This window comes from Cibotium barometz, chromosome 28 (genome assembly GCF_041138505.1).
Source record: "Cibotium barometz isolate CiBa-2024 chromosome 28, ASM4113850v1, whole genome shotgun sequence".
Taxonomy (NCBI): Eukaryota; Viridiplantae; Streptophyta; class Polypodiopsida; order Cyatheales; family Cibotiaceae; genus Cibotium; species Cibotium barometz.
In genome coordinates this window covers 3,894,367-3,918,475 of record NC_141073.1, presented here as the reverse complement: position 1 = coordinate 3,918,475, position 24,109 = coordinate 3,894,367, and the positions used below count along the sequence as shown (strand labels likewise).

Below are 24,109 nucleotides of genomic sequence, written 5' to 3'. Positions count from 1 at the left end.
CAAAGGAATTTGAGGGTGATGAGTCACTCTCAACTCTTGATCATGAAAGGAAAGATTTATGAGGATTGTTTTGCAGATACTCTTCCAGGATAGCTACCTCCAAAGAGACCGGAAGATCATAAGATTGACATCATGCTAGGAAGTCCTCATTGAGTGATTCAGGCCCAGCAAGAGGAGATTATGAAGCAAGTGACAGAGCTTTTGGAAAAGGGTTTGATTCGACCTAGCTCATCATCTTTTTGCTCCCCAATTTTATTGATTCAGAAAAAGGATGGTTCTTGACATATGTGTATTGATTACAAGGCTCTTAACAAGATCACTGTAAAGAATAGGTTTCCTATTCCTAATCCTGGATAGATTGGATGGAGCCACAATTTTCAGCAAGATTGACTTGAAGAGTGGATACCATCAAGTCATGATTGTTCCATAGGACATTCACAAGACTGCATTCAGGACTACTTTTAGACTCTATGAGTATTTGGTGATGCCTTTTGGTCTTACCAATGCCCAGGCTACCTTCAACCGAATGATGGAAAGAATATTTCGAGCACATAGAAAGTTTGCAACTACTTTCTTTGATGACATTATTATGCATTCAAAGAATGAAGAAGAGCATCGAAAGCACTTGGATATGGTATTTCAGGAATTGGGAAGCACAAGTTGTATGTGAATGGCAAGAAGAGTGAGTTCTTTTTGTCAGAGATTCACTACTTGGGCCATATAGTGTCCAAGGAAGGGGTCATGATGGACCCAGAAAAGGTCAAGGCTATTGTGGAATGGCCAGAGTTGACTAGTGTGCATGCAGTTCGAAGTTTCCTTGGCTTATGCTCTTATTACAGCAAGTTCATCAAGTGGTTTGCTGTCGTAGCAAGTCCACTACATGATTTGACAAAGAAAGCCATGGGATTTCAGTGGACCAAAGCTGAAAAAGAATCCTTTGAAACACTAAAATTTTATGCAAGCAAAGGACCAGTATTGATTATTTCAGATTTGTCGAAGCCATTTGTGTTAGAATGTGATGCTTCAGAAGATTGCGTTGGAGCAATCTTGAACCAAGAAGACCATGTCGTGGCCTGTGAGAGTTGAAGACTTGAAGGAGCCGAGAAGACCGCACCCAATTACGAGAAAGAATTGATGGCTATCATACATGCCTTGAAGATTTGGAAGCATGATCTTATGGGCATTGAGTTTGTTATCAAGACAGATCATCAAAGTCTTAGGTATGATGAAAGATATTTATGCTATAGATGAAGATTTCAAGGACATTTGGGACAGATTGCAGAATGGAGATTTGGTGACTTACTATGTCATCAAGGAAGCGTTTCTTATGAAGCAAACCCATTTATGTGTGACCAAGAATTTGAGAAGAAAAGTAATGGAAGAATGCCATGCCCCACCTTACATGGGACATAGGGGTATCATGACAACAACTAAGGCCTTGAAAAGTTTTTTTTTGTTGGCCAAGCATACAAGGAAGGTCACTTTCGAAGAAGGGGATTTGGTGTTATTGTAATTTGAAAAAGCAAGACTTAGAAAGTCAAAAGATAAGAAGCTCAAAGAACCCAAGCTTGCCCACAAGTATTATGGACCTTTTCAAGTTACTAAGAAAATCAACGATGTATGTTATCGTTTGGACCTTCTAGATCATTGGAGGATACATAATGTCTTCTATGTCAATTTATCGAAGCCTTATGCAGGACTACCCCCAGAGGAGCATGTATTGGAGGATCCACTAGAAGTGGAAGAAACAAGAAGAAATCTTACAACCGGAACAGATTGTATTCCATTCCGTGAGAAAAAGAGGAAAGATAGTGGTCAGAAAATTCCTCTCTTTAAGTTTCAAAACTACTCACCTATGGATGCGAAATGGATGCCAGAAGAGTACTTCAAGTACTACCCAGATATTCTTCAAGCTTATGAGGAAGCAGTTCGACCATTGTTATCTTTTGTATCAACTTGCTTCACAGATGCAATTGCCCAACAGATGGGAATCGACAAACCTCGAGAGTTGGCTGTTGCTTACTTAAAAAGCCGTGGCGATGTTGTTTCTGATGACGAGAGCAAGTGGATCTTCACACGAAAACTCACACGAAAACCTCGTAGGCTATCCCGTGAAGGGAACTTCGATGATGCTGTGAGAGGGCATGCAGCCTGCACTAGTGATGTGAGAGGGCATGCAAACCGCACCAGTGATGTAAGGGGGCATGCAGCCCGAGCAAGTGATGTAAGTGGGTATGCAGCCCGCACTAGTGATGTGAGAGGGCATGCAAACCGCACCAGTGATATAAGAGGGCATGCAGCCCGAGCAAGTGATGTAAGTGGGCATGCAGCCCGAGCAAGTGTTTTTAGGGTGTAACTCGCAGCGGGTGCCCGGGGGACTAGGGCCTTTGAAACACTTGTTGATACCATCAATGCATATTAAAACATTTAAACATGGCCATAGCCTTAACACATATCACTTTGCATAAAACATAAAGCTGGACAAAACATCCACAAATGTTGAAAATGGAGCTTGCACGTGTGACACCGCATAGAGGCCGGAATGGGCCAACCCCCCCCTTGGAGTATTTTATCACCCAAGGAGAATAATATCATGTACAAGCTTTACAATGGATGGTATAGCAAGTACAAAAAGTACAAGGACTGGTACAGCTAGTACAGTGGCTGCAACAACAGGTACAAGGGCTTGTACAGCCATTACAGTGGCTGGTACAGTAAGTACAAGGACTGGTACAACAAGTACAAGGGCTAGAAATCATAATAAATGATTAAATACCCTTGCCTTCAGTATTTCTTCGCGATGGAAGCCTCCAAAACAGTCCCCAACAGCCGGTATTCTTTATGGGCAGCCTTCAAGAGAGAGAGAAAGAGAGTAGCCATCATTAGGGCAGCCTGCAACGGTGGTAGAGGCTAGTGTGCAGCAAGAGAGCCTCCATTAATGAAGAGAGAGGGCTCCAATTTATAGATTTGGGCCTCCCATGAGCTAAAATGGCAAGAGAAGGCTACAATGACAAGTGGAGAGCCACACAATAGCTGAAGTGACAAGTGTGAGGCCACTTGTCTCACTTTGATCCACTTTCTAACAAGTGTCAAGCCACTTGTCTCACTTTGGTCCACTTTCTTGCCACATGTCCCAATCTAAAAGATGGGTCCTTCCATAATCTTTACCTCTAAAAATATCCCAACTAGTAGACATTCTGTCATAGGCACTTTGCCAACTCTTGGTATCTACTCAATTCCAGATGTAATGACGCAAACAGAATTTCCATCAGAATCGGGCCAAAAATAGCAACTCTCCTAAATTTTAGGAGTGTGGTCCTTTGTATTCTAGGATAATCTCCCCATACAGAGGCCAAGAGGTTCATTGTTCATCTCACCATGCATGTGGATTCATGTTGGGATTGTGAGAGGGCAATTCAATGAACACTCCACCATACACATGGATTCGTGTTGCGATTGTGGAGTGAGTGTTTCATTGTTTCCACACCAGAGTTGGGATTGTATGGGAGAACATGGGAACTGTTGGGATTGGGAGAAAGGATTGCCAAAACTATGGAGAACCAACTTTTCTGTCACCATGGTTTGTGCTCTTGAATGGCACCTGTTTGTGTGCATAGCACATGTTTCTGTGCATGGCACTTATTTAAGTGTCTTAGCACCTGGTTGGTGATTTTCATTGGTATATGATTATCTCATTGATATTGGTGATTGAGACACAATTGGCTCTTGTGTCTGTGTCTAGCATATCTTCCATGGAATTCTCGCCCATTTATTTTGGGACATGATTTTGATATTGGTATTATGGAGACTTATTTAGTCTCACCACCCATTTCTTTGGGACATGGATTCTTCAGATATATTGGATTTTTTGACACTGTCTCGTCTCACCCACTTGATGGGAAATGATTATATCTTGAATATATGGCTTGAAGCTTAAAGTTGCGGACAACTTTTAAGAAGTTGGGGAGGATGTCACCAGCCTGGACATTTCCCAGTATGAAAGGAGTCTGGTGGACTCCAGGATGTCTAAATATTTGGGAAGTACAAGCTTTGGGAATGGGGGATTATCCTAGAATACAAAGGACCACACTCCTAAAATTTAGGAGAGTTGCTATTTTTGGCCTGACTCCGATGGAAATTCTGTTCGCGTCATTACATCTGGAATTGAGCAGATACCAAGAGTTAGCAAAGTGCCTATGATAGAATGTCTACTAGTTGGGATATTTTTAGAGGTAAAGATTATGGAAGGACCCATCTTTTAGATTGGGACATGTGGCAAGAAAGTGGACCAAAGTGAGACAAGTGGCTTGACACTTGTTAGAAAGTGGATCAAAGTGAGACAAGTGGCCTCACACTTGTCACTTCAGAAATGTGTGGCTCTCCACTTGTCATTGTAGCCTTCTCTTGCCATTTTAGCTCATGGGAGGCCCAAATCTATAAATTGGAGCCCCCTCTCTTCATTAATGGAGGCTCTCTTGCTGCACACTAGCCTCTACCACCGTTGCAAGCTGCCCTAATGATGGCTACTCTCTTTCTCTCTCTCTTGAAGGCTGCCCATGAAGAATACCGGCTGTTGGGGACTATTTTGGAGGCTTCCATCGCGAAGAAATACTGAAGGCAAGGGTATTTAATCATTTATTATGATTTCTAGCCATTGTACTTGTTGTACCAACCCTTGTACTTGCTGTACCAGCCACTGTAATGGCTGTACAAGCCCTTGTACCTGCTGTACCAGCCCTTGTACTTGTTGTACTTGCTGTACCATCCATTGTACCAATTGTACCAGCTTCTGTACGTATTGTACCAACCATTGTACCTACTGTACCGGCTGAATGGAGAGTTGTACTTGCTGTACCAGCTCTATTGCATGAAGACCCGTGGTTTTTGGGGAAGAATCAGTACCCACACGGAGGTATATGGATTATATTGTTGGCTCGGCATTTCTACAACCTATGTTCCGGCTTGGTAGCCTCGTGTTGGGCTATGTTATGGCATTTGTATATGGATAATCCGGCATCTCCCGTGGGGAGAGTAAGGCCCTCAAAGCTTGTACATGATATTATTCTCCTTGGGTAATAAAATACTCCAAGGGGAGGGTCGGCCCATTCCGGCCTCTATGCGGTGTCACATGTGCAAGCTCCATTTTCAGCATTTGTGGATGTTTTGTCCAGCTTTATGTTTTATGCAAAGTGATATGTGTTAAGGATGTGGCCATATTTAAATGTTTTACTATGCATTGATCGTATCAACAAGTGTGTCAAAGGCCCTAGTCCCCCGGGCACCCGCTGCGAGTTACAGAGGGGGCTTGCAACCCATGTAAGAGATATGAGGGGGCATGCAGCCCGAGGAGATGATGTACATCGACATGCAACTCGTGGGGATGATGAGGGGTTTTCAGCCCATTTGAGAGATGCAGAAGATCTTCATGCATTGTCGGTGGTGTTTCCACCTTCTAGGTATGTTCCTACTCTTAAAGTTCCATCCAGAGTGGAAGGTGTTACACACGGGAAATCAGCCCTAGATCTAGGCACCATCGCCATCGTAGACATGACGAGGAGGATGATGTATTAGAGCGTCAAGATGCTCGTCATAGCAAGAAGGCCAAAGAGTTCAAGTCAGGGGACAAGGACGTCAAATTCGAGAGTTATAATGGAAAGTTGGATACTACCAAGGCACTTACTTTCATAAGGCAATTTGAAATAGCCTTTTGCACTGAGGAATTTACTGAGAAATCTATGCTCACGCATGTAGGTATGCATCTTAAAGAGACTGCAAGTGACTGGTGGATGGCAAAGCTTTTGGACAAGACAGCCGCCCGTGAATGGAGTGCTTTCAAAGAGCAATTTTATGATCAGTTCCTTCCCCCTCACTTTGAGAAGGATGTACGAAAGGAATGGGATTGGCTAACACAGGATGAAGGCAAATCCGTTTGGCGAATTCTTCTCAAAGTCACCCCTTTCATGACGACTAGTGAGGACGAGAAGAAAAGAAAGTTGGAGTCAGGGCTGCAACGAATCATTCAAAAGAGCCTTGCAATGTATCCCCACAACACCTTACGGGAGCTCATATACTCAAGACTATCTATGAGGAGTTGCATGGCAAGGGAGCGTCAAAAAGACAAGAATTTAGCTCATACAAGGAAAAATTCAGAGCTGGAAATGAGCAGAAAAAGGATGGACAGCCACCTAAGTTTATGCCTCATGAGTCCAAGGATGCAAAAGGGGGCTCAGAAAAGAAGCCGAGGTGTAAAAAGGATGATCCTAAGCTGTCCAAACAGCATATATTTGATTGCATGAGAGAAGGGAAGTGCTTCACATGTGGAAGCAAAGATCACATGAAAGCTCAATGCCCCAAGAATCTCAAAAAGAATAATGTGCAAGATGCCAAACCGAGTGTGAATGTTATACCCGATGTTCTAGGTAACACTGCACATGAACCAAAGAGCAGAATCTTATGCAAAGCTTGGGGCAAGTTAAACGACCAAACAGCTTTATTCCTTTTTGATAATGCCTCAACAGATAACTTCATATCCATACAGATGGCTGCTGCTCTTGGGTTAAAGCCCGAGGAATTGGGCATGGACTTTCATACAGATGCTGCCTTTGAGGGCAAGGAAGTTAAGGTCACTCCCATCATTGGGAAGCTTCGCATACAAATACAGGGATATTTGGATCATGAAGACTTCCTCGTGGCACCACTTACAGGATATGACGTGATACTTGGGATGCCTTGGCATTATCGTTATTGATGCGGGTACTATTGGGAGTACCATACCCGTTGTAAGCCATATATCTATTTCAAAGGCAATAAATAAATCAGCTTGTTCTTACTTGATCTTTGTACGTGATAATGTTGAGCATGATGCTGTAACTCCTGTAGATCAAGATAAGATTGATTTCTTAAGTGAATATGCTGAATGTTTTGCTAATTCACTACCAGGACAGTTATCCCCAGAGAGGCCAGAGGATCATTGTATTGATATAATCCCTCGGAGTTCTCCTAACCGACCTCCTTATAGGGTGAGTGCTGCCTAACAGGAGGAAATCATGACTCAAGTAAATGATTTACTTGAGAAGGGGTTGATAAGGCCAAGTTCTTCACCTTATTGTTCACCAGTTTGCAAATTCAGCTATGCTTGACTTGCTCAAGTGTTATGTATCTGAGCAGAAGTCAGATTGGAAAAAGGATTTGCCATTGGTTAAGTTTGCATACAATAACACAATGCATTCTTCAACTAATAAGGCTCCATTTGAGATAGTCTATGGCAAGGTGGTGCTTCCACCTATCTTACGAACAAAAGATGAAATCTTTGCAGCAAATGAGTATGTCCGTGATTTGGATGCTGCGTTTGCAGAGGTTCAGACAGCCATAGAAAGATCACAAGCTAAGCAGAAAAAGGCAGCTGACAAACACAGGCGAGAGGTGGTTTTTAAGGAAGGTGATTGGGTATTGCTTAAGTTTGAGAAAGCACGTCTTCGGAAGCGGCCAGGTAAGGAAGGCCGGTTTCCTAAGCTTTCAAACAGGTATTACGGGCCATTCCAAATTTTGCAAAAAATAAATGAAGTGGCATATAGATTGGTACTGCACGATCACTAGAAAATACACAATGCCTTTCATGTCAGTTTGATGAGGCCTTATGTGGGACCACCTCCTATGGAACCAGTTTTGGAAGATCCACCAAAAGTGAATGAACTTGAGGTGGTATTGCAACCTGCGCAGATAGTTTTTCATAAAGAGCGCAAGCATGCAGGTGGCAAGCTAGTGCGCAGGTATCTTGTGAAGTTTAAAAACTATTCGGCTATGGATGCAAAATGGATGGACAAGGATTATTTTGCGGATTATCCGGAACTTCTGAAGGCCTACTTGGGAAGCTTTTCAATTGCGGTCAACTGCTTAGAAGCTGGGAGGAATGTCACAAAATTCCTTATAGCTTCTATTTTTCTATTGTTCATGTGTGGCATGTGGAGCCTGACATGACATACATGTGTGGCTGGTGTAGCCTGACATGGTGTGTCTGTGTGGCATATGGAGCCTGACATGACAGTACATGTATGGCTACTGTAGCCTGATATGATAGTACATGTGTGGCTTGTGGGGCCTGACATGGTGTACATGTATGGCCCATGGAGCCTGACATGATGAAATTCTCTGGGACTAGCTATCTTGGAGATCTTTTGTATTTATGTTCTAGGAAGGTTCCGAAAGGATCATGAGCCCTGGACATTTTATCGGATACAACTGAGCATATGGGTGTTTCTTCCAGTCTAGCTGCACTCATGTGTGTGCATGACTTTGATTTTATCTTTGGATGACTTGTCTTGTTTGCCTGGACAATGCCTGAGATTTCTGCCTACGTTGTCCATGGGACCGGGGACGCCTGGGCACTCTGTGAACATGTACATGCACACCTGTTTGGGACTGACAGGTGGTCTACATGTGTTTTGCAGGAGGTAAGTATTCCCAAAAACTCAATTTACAGCTTTATGAGTTCACATGCTAATAATTATTGGTGCAGGTTCACACTCACTTATAAGTGACCAGACAACTTATAAGTGAGTACACATTGAGCAGGACTTATTTAATACACGTGGTGGCCAAAAGCTGGGCACTGGACATTATTTGGGCCTCCTTCAAGTAGGCGCCCCCTTCTAGACCTGAAAAGCACACGTGGGAGCTAAAACTGGCGGAGGAGCTCTAATCTTGAGTAAGACTCCACCTTTATGTGAGGCACCTGCTTTTCAGTGGTGCATGAGGGCTGGTCGGCTGGTTTTCAGCCTGTTGGCAAGCTTCTACAGCAATCCATTGCAACTTAAGTTCATCGGATTCATGGGAGAAGCTGGCCATCTCTTTCTGTGTGTTTTCTATTGCTAGCCAGCTGGTTTTACAGCCTGAACAGAGGCTGGACGGGGGATAAAAAAAGAGAGGAGTAGCTGGTCGGGACAATCTGGACAAGTTTCCTTCTGACCTAGAACTTGCAGGTTTGTGTGCTGCTGCTGGTCACATCTTTCTGTGGCTGCTGAGGGCTAGTTGACTGCTATAAATAGCCTTCCATGGCTGGTCGACTTGCCCTGTGAGCCAGACAGGAGGAAAGTGAACACACAAGGTTGTTCCGGGCTAATGCGGGAGTGCTATGGGCTGTCCATAGTTGTCCTACATGTGCTTGATGCCGGAAGTGCCTTTAATGCTGAGGATTTTCAACAAAATTCTGCATATGTATTTGTTTTGCTTTCATATTGTACTGGAAGAGACAGGTGCTAGCCAGTGGAGAATCCCTGGGCACCCGTGAAGTTGTATTTGGAAGCAGACTCCTTTTTGGTAATCTAACCATAAAGGGGGGGGGTCAGCCCATCTTCTGGCCCGTAGTGTGGTGTACTATGTAGATTTGTCATCTCTTTTTGTTTGGCATGCTTATATGTATTTTCAGTTTTCATGATTGATAAGATTTTATGTGTACAATTGCCCTTCCGTTCACACGAGTTAGGGATCCCAAGCACTCAGGTCCACGCATTGCCCCCGGCGGCATGAAGGATGCTTGGCCTCCCGTAAAAGCGACACGAGATTAGTCTCCTAGGCCATCTCCTTTTGTGCAATTAGGTCTTTACCTATGCCAAATGCTTCTTCATATTTATTTGAATGATTCCATCAAAAAGCAATCAAGAACAAGAAATGAAGGTAATGTAATACCTGGAATCCCTACGTGGACACAATGCATCTATTTCATCAATAAAGATTACAACTGGCTTTCCAGACAAAGCCTTTGATGAAGATTCTGCAAAAGCATCACGCAGCAGTCTCTCACTTTCCCCAGCATATGCCTTGTGGATTGAACCTGCACTGCACAAAGCATACATAAAAAGCATTGAAACAGCTAAATTGTTATTTTGGCCATATAACTTCCCTTCACCAAATCTAAATGATACATCATTACTCTTTATCAATATCTAAGTATATGCTAAAAGACAATCTGACTGCCAAGCTCAATAAAAACTAGTCCTTCATTAGAGTATATAGCTTCATACCATCAAACATAAATGATATGCATTCCACCCCCAGTAGAATCGTGAGTTCATGTTACGTGCATCAGTCCTCCCAAAGTAACACAATGCATGTGGACATTCACCAAGGAGGCTAGGGGCTAGCAAGGATGAGGTCTTGATTGGCCTTGGGTCAACCGTCAATTAAAAGCTAACTAGAGGCTAATAATGCCTAAAATTAATACTAAAAGTAATTGGCCAATAATAGCCTAGTTATTATTGCTATATGAGTCTTGAGCTCACTTATGATTATTATGAGTGATTATTATGAGGGATCCTCGCGGTGGAGACATCTACCAAGGCAAGAGACCTCAGCCGGTCCTCAGGGCCAAGGGTAGCTGCAGGCAGTCTGGGGCATGTGCATGTTGCCAGAGCCTAGCTGACTCGGCAACCTGGACCTCAGGCTTCGTCGGTGGTTTCAGAATAGGACCTATGGCTGGGAGGAGAGTCCCTAGCTGAATTCTATCGCAATCAACTGTCTTTGAATCGGACACTTGTGTGAAAATATACCCAAAACAGGTATTTACCCAGCCCAAAAAGGGCGGACTTCTATGCTGGCCGACTCCTATGCTGGCCGCCCAAAACCTCATATAAATATGAGGCTCCCCCCTTGTTCATGTGCAACACCAACCTACGTGGACTTGGTGCTATGCGTTTTCATCGCCTGCTGGACTGGCCGCCCATATCAGCCTCACATCCGCGTTTATCGCCACCTACAACAGGTTCAACTACTTCGTTAACTGCTGCTGGACTGGCTGTCTATACCAGCCTAACATCACCGTTTATCGCCACCTACAACAGGTTCAACTACTTCGTTAACTGCTGCTGGACTGGCCGTCTATACCAGCCTCACATCACCGTTTATCGCCACCTACAACAGGTTGATCTACAGCGTCTTCTGCTGCTGGTATCAGCGTTTACATCGCCTACAACAGACTTGACTTCATCGTCTATAACAGGCTGTCTTCAGGTTTGCCTTGGGCTGACTTCAGCGTTTTTCAGCAGTCTTACTTCAGGCTCACATAAGCCTTACATCAGGTTCATATCAGCGCTTTCATCAGGGTCACTCCAGCTCTGTTATCTGCGTTTTATGGAACAGCAGCTCTCTCTGCTTATTCGGAGTCTCACATAGAGCTCCTGTACTGGACTTCATCTTTTATATACACATCACCTTTACATGCTGTGTGTTTTACTCTGATCTTTCATATATTTGGTCCTTTGGTTTCTTTTGCCCTCACATGGTATCAGAGCAATCGTGAGCAAAGGGATTGAAGACCTCGAAAGTACACACCATGGATCGTCTACCCTAGATTCCGAAGGATCAGCTTTTCATACCAGATACTGACTCCCCTTATTCTGATATAGATCACATGGAGGATGGAACTCCTCATTCACTGGAGAGCCATGTTCGAGGTCTTTCATTGGGAGACGACCATCCTACTTTTACCCACTCACCCTCTACACCCTTGGCATATGTTTTTTCTTCTCCGAGCTTATCAGCCGTTACTTCCAGAGGAGGATACATGCCCACAGCCAGTGTTCCAGTATTGGACCCAGGTATTCAGCCTCAACTAGAAAGCTCTGCTTCTCATTCTAGCCGACAAACTAGACTTCGGTATGGGACTTTTTCTCAGGAAGGACACGTACCTCCTCGATCGTTCGGAGATCCATCATCATCCCTGTCGGTGAGCGCGTCAGGTTCGTATGTGCCTATAAGTACGTATGTTCCTAACTCTACATGGGTATCTTCTTCTATGGCACAGGTTCAACAAACGGTACCATCAACTACCCTCGATCCCTGGCATTTTGTGAACCCAAATAGAGGAGGGTCTAGGAGTATAACTCACTCTCCGACTTCTGGTGTTCAAGGAGGTAACATTGTTTTCTCCTCTGGTTCACTTTTTGTTCCTACTCCTAATGTGTTATGGAATACTGCCCAAATTCAAACTCAAAACCCTAACCCATACCTCTTCCCACTAGGGTTGAAAATGCAAGCATCACTGCTTGCACCTCTTTTGGGTCCTGCGTATGGTTTCTACCTATCCCAGTTAACTTTTAACACGACGCCCTCTAGCATTGCGGTCCCACCCAGCATTCCAGGGTATCAGGTGGTTTACCAACCCATCACTGGTGTTTTTCCCAATTATGTGCCCTCTCCACGTTTCATACCTCAACCTGGTATTCCACCTATGCTGAGTACCCAAAACGTGATTCCATCTTATGGAACTGTCACCATTTGGCCATCCGAATGGTTCACTCTTGCTTTCACACTATGTACATATTGGATTGGTGTCCATGGTTTATGGAATGTGCCTATGCATGTGATTGACACGTGTCATGCTGTATAGTTGGATATGATATTCCGCTGGGACTTGATGTTATCATGCCCGGAATATCTGGAGGACTTGGCTTCCCGCTGGGACTTGTGCCTTTGTGTACATGCCCGGAAACGCCTGGAGGACTTGGCTTTCCGCTGGGACTTGTGCCTTTGTGTACATGCCCGGAAACGCCTGGAGGATTGGCTTTCCACTAGGTCTGGTATCGCATATACTTGCCTAAAAACGCCTGGTCTTATATGGTTTCATGAACGGAAATTGCTCATGCCAATGCTGCATTGCATAGCATCTTTATGTGCTTGCTTGCAATTGAAATTGCGTGCTGTTTTCATGCTTGCTTGACCAATGTGTAGTTCCGGGTAAGGGGACGCCCGCCCGTGAACCGTGCGTGTGAAACTGTCTGCTGACATGGTTGTGTGGCATGTGAACAGGTGGTAAGTATTACCCAATCTAGGCTCAAATAGCCCTTAGGACTTAGCCAATATTTATAAGTGAGTGCGTTCCCACTTCATTAAAGTTTGGGCGCCCAAAAGTCACTTATAAATTATGACCGCTTCCAAGTTCACACTCACTGAAGTCCCGAGGCGGACAAGACTCAATGTCCAGGACCTGATCCTCCCTTTTTACTCATAAATGGGCTGATTGGACCCCAATTCACTTACTTATTAAGAGAAATTCGTGTTTTCTCTTCATGAGGATTTTCGGAGGCTGAAAACTCTGTTTTTCCACCATTTCTCTCCATTTCCAAGCTCTCCATAGCCATACCCAACTTGCTAGGGTGTTTTCCAAGCTTCCAAGAGTGTTTCCAAGTGCTAATCACTCTCCTACTCACTCCCAATGACTGAAATTCAGCAAAACAGCTCTCATTTTTGCTGTAATTTCTGGTCTTTTTGCTGAAAACCCTAATTTCAACCTTCCTTTCTCAAATTGAACCATAGGGGAAGCTTTCCCAGGGTTCCCTTCATCCTCTTGAAGACTTTTGTCGCGAAGGATTGCGGCAAATCGAAGATATCAACACTTCTAAAGCTTCCAACGCGAAGGCTTCCGCTTGCAACAACTTCTATGAAGACTGGTAAGCTAATTGGACAATGTGTTGTCATTACTTACTCAGTAGAAGGGAAGGACTCCTTGTTTAGCCGCCCTGTGTAGTATTTCTCTTGTCCTATGTGCTCTTGAAGATGTTGCTACTTTGCTTGGTAGAACATAGAGCCAATGGTAGAGAATATGGGCACTGAAGTCGGACCGGGCATCAAGGCAGCTCCTTGGTGATCTACATCGACACACCATTGTTTTCTAAATGCTGAATTTCATATGCATTGGCATGGAGGATTTGGCAATGGATGCCCGTGAAGCTATGTATTGAATTTCTCCAATAGTAATACAATTTACTCAAGGGAGGGGTCGGCCGTTCCGGCTCATTGTGTGTCTCTTGTCAAATTCAGCAATTTTACTTCTTGTATTTGAGCAAGTGTCCTTCAAATCTTAGTGTATTTAAGTGTATTGATTAGCATTGTGTTCAACCAAGTTACTTACATTGGTATCAGAGCATACGGTTCTCTTTCACTTCTATCGTGAGAGACGATCACCATGAACACTAGCTATCTCTACACTTAGAACATTATGGACAGCCATACAATGAATGTTGGAGATGCTAATACAAGAGGCAGGGACAATGAAATGCATGCCTCCAATGCTTTACAGGATGAGCAAACTCATGTGGTGCACAATAGGGAACATGAATATGTGGGACAACCGTCTCGTGGCAAAGAGAAGATGCAAGAAGAAGAGTCGATAGTCTTGAGGGCTGAACTTACTCGTATGCAGGCTCTTCTCCAAGCACAACAAGAAGAATTGAATCTCTATCGCCGCGAGGATCCATTGGTACATGACCGTTTGAAGACCAAGAAAGCTGAATCTTATATGGATCATGCAATGGCAATGATTGCTCAAGAGTTGCACATGCAACCAAGGGATGCAGCACGTGCATACTTGGCTCGTACCGAGGATGCCTATGCAGAAAAGGCAACCATCCCACATGTCTTGGAATCCCCACAAGTGCTCGAACAAGAAGTTATGTCTAAGAGGATGAATCTCCATGCTATGGGAGAGGAACAATCAGTGACTTCACGCCATGCAGGAATATCTCATGTAGACCGTGAAGGATACAATGTTTATGGCAGTGGTCAAAATGTATGTCAAATGCCATTGCCGACTGAAAATGTACATGCACAACACATGCAACATGGGCTGCAATTTTCTGTTGGTGCAGGTATTCCGCGTATCTCTCATGCCACTCATGCCTTCGAGTGTGCTCGTGAGGGAGAAGCTATGGCTGAAAATGTATCAATGCATGTTGCGGGGCCAGCCATGCCTCATGCTTACAGGGCACATGTATCTATGCCTTATGCATCACCTTTTGGTCCAAAAATGATGCCAATTACAGGGACTGTCCCAATGGACAAACATGGGGGAAAACATGTTGAGATGCACACACATGCATCAAAGTCTCGTGACTTCAAAGCCGGAGACAAATCTGTGAAGTTTGACACATCATGGGGAATACGATGCATCAAAGGCACTTGCTTTTATTGCCCAGTTTGATATTGCTTTCAGTGATGAGGATTTCACTCAGAAATCCATGATCCGGCATGTAAGCATGTTCATGAAAGGCACTGCTGCCCATTGGTGGCTCACGGAGAAGCTCTCACCGAATCCCGTTAGATCATGGGAAGAGTTCAAGGAGAGGTTTTATGCTCAATTCTTGCCTCCCAATGCATTGAATGAGATAACAATGAAGTGGGATTGGGTAAAGCAAAATGAGGGGGAATCAGTAAATACATATGTACAAAAGTTTTGGAAAGTGCTTTTGGAGGTGTCTCCATTTATGCATGTCACCGAGGCGGAAAGAAAGAGAAGGTTTCAATCGGGATTGCAACCCGTGTACAAAGCGGGATTACAAATGTATCTTGGTCATACCTTACACCAATTAATCGCAGCCGCCACCGCCACCGAGCAATTGGAACTCAAATTGAGTCGATCCAATAAAGCTAAACCCTCATTTCAAGGCAAAGAGAGGGCTGTCCAAAACCTGCAAAATGATGGACAGCCACCTAAAAGGGACCAAAACCAAGCCAAATTAGGTCCAAAAGCTGAAAATAAGTTTGCTAAAAAGCGCCCTTATAAGTCGGCAAACTTTGGTCTTAGTGCTGAGAAGAAGGAGCAATATATGTGTGAAGGCAAATGCTTTACTTGTGGCAGCACTGAGCACATGGCAAAAGCATGCCCAAATAAGAAGAACAAAGCTGAAAATGCTAATGTACCGAAGCCTAATGTGCATATGGTTCCGGATGTGCAGGGCAACACTTCACATGATAGCAAAGATAGGGTTGTATGTAAAGCTTGGGGACAGCTCAAAGATCAGCCCGCTTTGTTCATGTTTGATGATTGTGCATCTGAAAATTTCATATCCACTCAGATGGCAGCTGCTTTGGGTATTGAAGTGGAGGACATGGGTCCTCAAATTGAAGCAGGGGCTGCCTTTGTTGGTAGAGAAGTGCAGGTCATGCCTATTTTTGGCAAGTTGCGCATACACATTCAAGGCTATGTGGATCATGAGGATTTTCTTGTGGCGCCTTTGAATGGCTGTGATGTATTGCTTGGAAAGCCTTGGCATACACGTATTGATCCGTGCAAGGCTTACAAGACTAACAGGATCACCTTCATACATAAAGGCCGAGAACATGTAATTGATGCTGGTGAAGAGGGTGATACCATTCCCCTTGTATCTCATGTACAAATTAAGAAAGTAATGAAAAAGAGTATTTTTGCGTACTTGATTTTTGTACGAGATCCTATTGAGAAAACTAATGTACATGTAAACACTCTTTGTAATGATAGGCTGAAATTTTTGCAAGAGCACAATGATTGTTTTGCTGATGAGTTACCAAATGAGTTACCACCTGTACAACCGGAAGATCATCGCATTGATCTTGTGCCGGGTAGCTCACCACCTAATAGGCCAGCCTATCGTGTAAGTGCATCCCAAAAAGAGGAGATCATGAAGCAAGTAAATGAGCTTCGGGGCTGTCCTTAATCAAGAGGGACATGCCGTGGCTTATGAGAGTCGTAGATTGCATGATGCAGAGCTATCTCTTGGCATTTATGAGAAAGAGCTCTTGGCTGTAATTCATGCACTTACTATATGGAAACATTACCTTCTTGGGACTGATTTCACTGTGAAGACAGATCACCAGAGTTTGAGATATTTTCTTACTCAAACTAAATTGTCAGAGAAGCATATGAGGATGGCCAATTTCCTCTCTATGTTTCATTTTCAGATCTTGCACACCCCGGGAAAGAAGAATGTAGTGGCCGATGCATTGTCACGAAAGCCATATGTAGCAGCTATCTCGGTTGCCTCTCATGGGGACTTGTCTACCATGCGTGATTTGTATCATACGGATGCTGATTTTGCCACTATTTGGGCTGATTTGATGGCTGGTCATGCACATGCCTCGTATGTGATCAAAGAGGGTTATCTCATGAAAGATAATTGCCTATGTGTGGTGTCTGACATGAGGCAAAAGGTTTTGGATGAGTGCCATGCTCCTCCATATGCTGGTCATAGAGGCATAATGCCTACTACGCACATGATTGAGCGGTATTTCTTTTGGCCAGGTATACGGAAGGACATAGAGGCACATGTACGTGCATGTATCACCTGTCAAAAGGTCAAATTTGATAGGCAAAAGGCACCAGGTTTGCTTCAGCCATTGCCTATTCCCACGCAGCCATGGGAAAGTATTACAATGGATTTCATTATGGACTTGCCACGTACCCAACAGGGTAATGATGCAATTTGGACAATTGTGGACAGGTTTAGCAAGCAAGCTCATTTCTTGCCGGTCAAAAAGACCATCAAAGCTGAGCATATGGTTAAAATATATCTTGCACAAGTGTTCAAACATCATGGAATGCCGAAGTTCATTGTGAGATCCCAGGACTACAAATCTCTTTTGGCGGGCCTTATTTGATAATATGGGCACCAAATTGGACTTCTCATCAGCTTATCACCCTCAAACGGATGGGCAAAGTGAGGCTGCAAATTCAGCCGTGTTGGATCTCTTGAAATGTTGTGTCGGATCAGAAGTCTTCTTGGGAGAAGTACTTACCGCTTGTGGAATTTGCATACAACAACACGGTGCATGCATCTACGGGAAAGGTCCCGTTTGAGATTGTTTATGGTAAGGTGGTTTTGCCACCCATCCTTCGCACAAAGGATGAGATATTTGCAGCTGATGAGTATGTAAGAGACTTGGATATTGCTTTTGCTCAAGTGCGGACAGCCATTGCAAGGTCACAAGACAAGCATAAAAAGGCTGCCGACAAGCATAGAAGGCAATTGGATGTTAAAGAGAATGATTGGGTATTGCTGAAATTTAAGAAAGCAAGACTTGCAAAGAGGCCTGGCAAAGAGGGTGCATATCCTAAGCTTGCAACCAGGTACTATGGGCCTTTTCGAGTGATCGAGAAGATCAATGAAGTGGCTTTCAGATTGGCATTACCTAGTCATTGGCACATACACAATGCTTTTCATGTGAGTCTCCTTCGCAAGTATGTAGGGCCGGAGCCCTGTGAAATGGTCATTGAGGATCCACCAGAAGTGGATGAGCTTGAGGAGATCTTGCAGCCAGAGCAGATTGTGTATCACAAGGGACGCAAGCTTGCTGCAGGCAAAGTTGTGAGGCGTTACCTTGTGAAGTTTAAGAACTATCTTCCCATTGATGCTAAATGCGTAGATGAAGAGTTCTTTGGACATTGCTCGCAGTTACTACAGGCATATTTGGATGCATTTCAGTTGCGGACAACTGTTTAGAAGCGGGGGGGGATGTCACCATTTGGCCATCCGAATGGTTCACTCTTGCTTTCACACTATGTACATATTGGATTGGTGTCCATGGCTTATGGAATGTGCCTATGCATGTGATTGACACGTGTCATGCTGTATAGTTGGATATGATATTCCGCTGGGACTTGATGTTATCATGCCCGGAATATCTGGAGGACTTGGCTTTCCGCTGGGACTTGTGCCTTTGTGTACATGCCCGGAAACGCCTGGAGGACTTGGCTTTCCGCTGGGACTTGTGCCTTTGTGTACATGCCCGGAAACGCCTGGAGGATTGGCTTTCCACTGGGTCTGGTATCGCATATACTTGCCTAAAAACGCCTCGTCTTATATGGTTTCATGAACGGAAATTGCTCATGCCAATGCTGCATTGCATAGCATCTTTATGTGCTTGCTTGCAATTGAAATTGCGTGCTGTTTTCATGCTTGCTTGACCAATGTGTAGTTCCGGGTAAGGGGACGCCCGCCCGTGAACCGTGCGTGTGAAACTGTCTGCTGACATGGTTGTGTGGCATGTGAACAGGTGGTAAGTATTACCCAATCTAGGCTCAAATAGCCCTTAGGACTTAGCCAATATTTATAAGTGAGTGCGTTCCCACTTCATTAAAGTTTGGGCGCCCAAAAGTCACTTATAAATTATGACCGCTTCCAAGTTCACACTCACTGAAGTCCCGAGGCGGACAAGACTCAATGTCCAGGACCTGATCCTCCCTTTTTACTCATAAATGGGCATCTCCCCATGTCCCTTCACCTGATTGGACCCCAATTCACTTACTTATTAAGAGAAATTCGTGTTTTCTCTTCATGAGGATTTTCGGAGGCTGAAAACTCTGTTTTTCCACCATTTCTCTCCATTTCCAAGCTCTCCATAGCCATACCCAACTTGCTAGGGTGTTTTCCAAGCTTCCAAGAGTGTTTCCAAGTGCTAATCACTCTCCTACTCACTCCCAATGACTGAAATTCAGCAAAACAGCTCTCATTTTTGCTGTAATTTCTGGTCTTTTTGCTGAAAACCCTAATTTCAGCCTTCCTTTCTCAAATTGAACCATAGGGGAAGCTTTCCCAGGGTTCCCTTCATCCTCTTGAAGACTTTTGTCGCGAAGGATTGCGGCAAATCGAAGATATCAACACTTCTAAAGCTTCCAACGCGAAGGCTTCCGCTTGCAACAACTTCTATGAAGACTGGTAAGCTAATTGGACAATGTGTTGTCATTACTTACTCAGTAGAAGGGCAGGACTCCTTGTTTAGCCGCCCTGTGTAGTATTTCTCTTGTCCTATGTGCTCTTGAAGATGTTGCTACTTTGCTTGGTAGAACATAGAGCCAATGGTAGAGAATATGGGCACTGAAGTCGGGCCGGGCATCAAGGCAGCTCCTTGGTGATCCACATCGACACACCATTGTTTTCTAAATGCTGAATTTCATATGCATTGGCATGGAGGATTTGGCAATGGATGCCCGTGAAGCTATGTATTGAATTTCTCCAATAGTAATACAATTTACTCAAGGGAGGGGTCGGCCGTTCCGGCTCATTGTGTGTCTCTTGTCAAATTCAGCAATTTTACTTCTTGTATTTGAGCAAGTGTCCTTCAAATCTTAGTGTATTTAAGTGTATTGATTAGCATTGTGTTCAACCAAGTTACTTACAGGAATACCCTCGACAGGTCCTTCATCCAGGTTTGGTCTTGGTGGACTGTCAGGTTTCTCTCCTCAACACTTACATTCTGGATATGGACACCAGCCTTCCTGGACTCCCTCACCATCTTCCTTTCATGTTTCTATGTCCAAAAATGCTTTCACAGAAAAGACTCGTTTTAGCGGGTCTAATTATACAACTTGGGCTAATCTTATGGAACAAGTTTTCACTTCCCAAGGTTCCTGGAACTTAGTAAAGGGCCTCGAACCAAAACCCCACCCTTCTCCAGTACCTCCTTGTACCATGCGGAAGCTCTGGGGGTCTTCTTTCAGCCCTAAACACTACTGAGAACATGCTGATGCAAAAACGTAGAGAGAAGGGAGAGTAGAGAGAGAGAGAGAGAGAGAGAGAGAGAGAGAGAGAGAGAGAGATGCTGAAAATTCAGTATATTTCATATAGTACAAAAAGGTACTCTAGATCTACAGCCCTAGGCTGCCTTGCTAAAAAGGTGGTAAACACCAAAATCTACTCCTACCATTCCATAAAGGAATGAATGAGTCCAACAATGAGCACCCACGCCTTTATATAGGCTTTTGAACAATAGAGAAGCTGGCCGACTGCTGGTTGGCCAGCCGCCTAGGCATGATATTCCATAAACGCTGGTTGTGGCAACCGACTAAGCCTTTTTCTCCATAAACTGAAGCACCTGCTGTAGCCGCCCTCTTCTGGTACAGCCGACTCCACTGTCTTGCAGCCGACTGAGCCCTCCAAGTCCTCCATGCCTTGCTCCAAGCCCAACCTACTGCCATATCTGCACTTTGTGCTCCATCTTCTGGTTCTTATCATTCTTTTTCTGGTTGCCTCTTCTGGACAAGCATCTGAGAATGTCCATGGCATTTTATGCACATGACATCCCCCTCTGCTAAACTAGATGACGGGATTCCAACCTGTTCTTGGATGACTGTCATCATCCCACCCTATTCCCGGAGTCCCTCTGTCATCCATCCAACTCTAGCAACCCTTTTCACTGAAAACCCGGCCCGGTCTCCAAAACCACTCTGACTCTGAATAAACTCTATGCATCTGTTCCCTCCAGTCCCCAATCCATTCCTGTCCCCAATCCATTCCTGCCCTGACTCTGAACACCGGTCTTCATTCCTGAGAAATGAGTCTGGCACTCTCACATCACCCCTTGGAGGATAATCCTCCCTTGGGACCGTTGCTCGAGAACCTATTTGGCTCACAGGACTGCCATCCCCTCTGGCTTTGTGGAACACCACCAACAAACCTCCTGGGAGCTCTTCCCGATTCTATGTTCCTTGCCCTGGGCTTCGTATCCGTGTACTTTCCTGTACCTTGGACCTGTACACCATCATATGGGACTGAATTAGTGTTTAGCTTTGCTGAGCATGATGCTCTGATACAAATGTAACACTCGGAAGCTCTGGGGGTCTTCTTTCAGCCCTAAACACTACTAAGAACATGCTGATGTAGAAACGCAGACAGAAGGGAGAGTAGAGAGAGAGAGAGAGAGAGAGAGAGAGAGAGAGAGAGAGAGAAATGCTAGAAATTCAATATTTCATATAGTACAAAAAGGTACTCTAGATCTACAGCCCTAGGCTGCCTTGCTAAAAAGGTGGTAAACGCCAAAATCTACTCCTACTACTTGACCCATTCCATAAAGGAATGAATGAGTCCAACAATGAGCACCCACACCTTTATATTATAGGCTTTTGAACAATAGAGAAGTTGGCCGACTGCTGGTCGGCCAGCCGCCTAGGCATGATATTCCATAAATGCTGGTCGTGGCAGCCGACTAAGCCTTTTTCTCCATAAACTGAAGCGCCTGCTGCAGCCACCCCCTTCTGGTACAGCTGACTCCACTGTCTTGCAGCCGACTGAGCCCTCCAAGTCCTCCATGCCTTGCTCCAAGCCCAACCTACTGCCATATCTGCACTTTGTGCTCCATCTTCTGATTCTTATCATTCTTTTTCTAGCTGCCTCTTCTGGACGAGCATCTGAGAATGTCCATGGCATTTATGCACATGACACTCTTGAATTCATCAGCCATTGGGAAGCTAGAAATGCCACTACTATAGTGGAGCTCATGCAAGGCCTCTTGCCCGAGTTCCATTCTCAACTCCAGCAGTTCCCCTATGTCTCTGACAGATGGGCACACCTCGCGGGGAGATATGCTGCACGTGATCGTACGCGTCGCATTGATCTTGAGCATCAAATTCAAATTTTCTCTATCAAAGAAGGGGATGACCTGACCGTCAAAGTTGCTGAATATCGGCGCCTTTACGCCGAGTTTGCCACCACTGGCTCTGCCAAGTCCGAAGAAGACCAGGTTATCACTCTTCTAAACAAGTTGCCACCTAGCTTCTTTACTTTTGTCACACAGACCATTAGTTTAGAGCCTATGCCTAACCTATATGAGTGTGAATGCCAACTCTTGCGTTTCGCTCGGTTGCATGACCAATTTCATCCTAAGAAGTCATCCTCCCCCTCCACTCAAGAGGGGGCCCTTGTGTCCAATACAACCTCTACTCAAAAAGGACAGCAAGGAAAAGGGAACAACAGCTTCGGAAATCAAGGCAAATCTCCCGGCAACAACCCTGATTCCAAAAATCCTGCCTCCACACCCATTCCCTACTGGCAAAATATTCCCAAAAAGAATAGATTTTGCACTTCTTGCCAAATACCTAAACATGTTGATGATGAGTGTGTTTTTAAAACCAAGGAAAATAGAGGCAACAACTCCAACCCCACTACCTCCACCCGCCAAAACAACCAAGGTGGTAGCAATGCCCCAAATTGGCGATCCAGAGGGGGTAGCAATCCAGCACCTACTCTACCAAGCTCCCCTCCAAGGACCCAACAACAAGGAAATGGTTCTACTTGGCCCCGCTCCTCCTAGTGGCGAGCTAATAGTCAGGTTGCTCAAGCCCCACCTCCCCTGTCAGTTTCTTTCACAACTCCTGAGAGATGTCTGACTGGTCTTCCCTTACACCTCATCCCGACCCCTCGGCCAATATTGCTCAGGTCACACTTAAGATTGATTCTAGCCACCACTCCACAAAAAAGAAGAAACGAAGGCCTAAACAAGGTCATCCGCAGGGAAAGGCCTCTGCCCTCATTCAAATTTGTCAATTACCTGATAGTCCCTCTGTGCCCATTATTGAGGCCCATCCAACTCTTCCCTGTGGTCATCCTGTCACTTGGGTAGTTAGTTGACAGTGGCGCTACTCACCATATGGCACGTAATGCTGACATTTTCATTTGTCAGCGTCCCATTAAGAGACAAGTTCGATGTGGTAACAACACAATGATGCCCATAAAATCCATTGGCACTGTCTTATTTGACACCAACACTGGCCCCAACCAGGCTACCTTGGACAATGTCTATCTTGTCCCTAATTTCGGTCTCAACCTTCTTTCCGTATCCCAGCTTACCCAACTCAATCGTGGTGTTTACTTCAACAAAAGAGTTGTTGACGTAATTGATGAAACTACTGGTCTTGTTGTTGCTAAAGGACAAGCTCAAAAGGATGGTTTGTACCGAATGTCCACTTTTCTAACTGAGCCATCTTCTATTGGCTCCGAGTTTCATCGGGTTCGGGCCTATGTGACCCAAGCTCCCTCCGACATTGATTGACTATGGCACTTCTGTGAGGGCAAAAGAGACCAAAGGACCAAATATATGAAAGATCAGAGTAAAACACACAGTATGCAATGGTGATGTGAATATAAAAGATGAAATCCAATACAGGAGCTCTATGTGAGACTCCGAATAAGCAGAGAGAGCTGTTGTCCCATAAAACGCCGTTAACAAAGCTAGAGTGACCTTGATGAAAGCGCTAATATAAGCCTGATGCAAATGCTGAAGACAACCTGATGTACACGATGAAGTCAGCCTAATGTAGGCGATGTAGTCAGCCTGATGTAGGCGATGTAGTCCAGCAACAGTAGGTGATGTAAACGCTGCTGTTAGCCTGATAAAGGTGACGAAGTTAGTCTGATGTAGGCGGCGAAAATGTTGTAGAGAGGCTGATGTAGGCGGCCAGACCAACGGCACTTAACGCTGCAAAATGATCTTGATGTAGGCGGTGAAAACACTGTGGTAAGGCTGATGTAAACGGCCAGACCAACAGCAGTTGACGTTGCAAAAAGAACTTGATGTAGGCGGCCAGAGTACT

The 24,109-nt window shown here is 44.6% G+C and overlaps 1 protein-coding gene across 5 annotated transcripts in view; it reads right to left on the bottom strand.

The window, feature by feature from the left end:
- The window catches only part of CDC48B (cell division cycle 48B), a 79,773-nt gene that overhangs the window by 28,380 nt on the left and 27,284 nt on the right, over positions 1–24,109 (bottom strand). For all 5 annotated transcript variants that reach the window (XM_086821943.1, XM_086821941.1, XM_086821942.1 and 2 more), the window contains one exon: positions 9,685–9,834. In XM_086821943.1, coding sequence (XP_086678069.1) covers positions 9,685–9,834 — 150 coding nt within the window. The remainder of the gene's footprint in view (positions 1–9,684; positions 9,835–24,109) is intronic.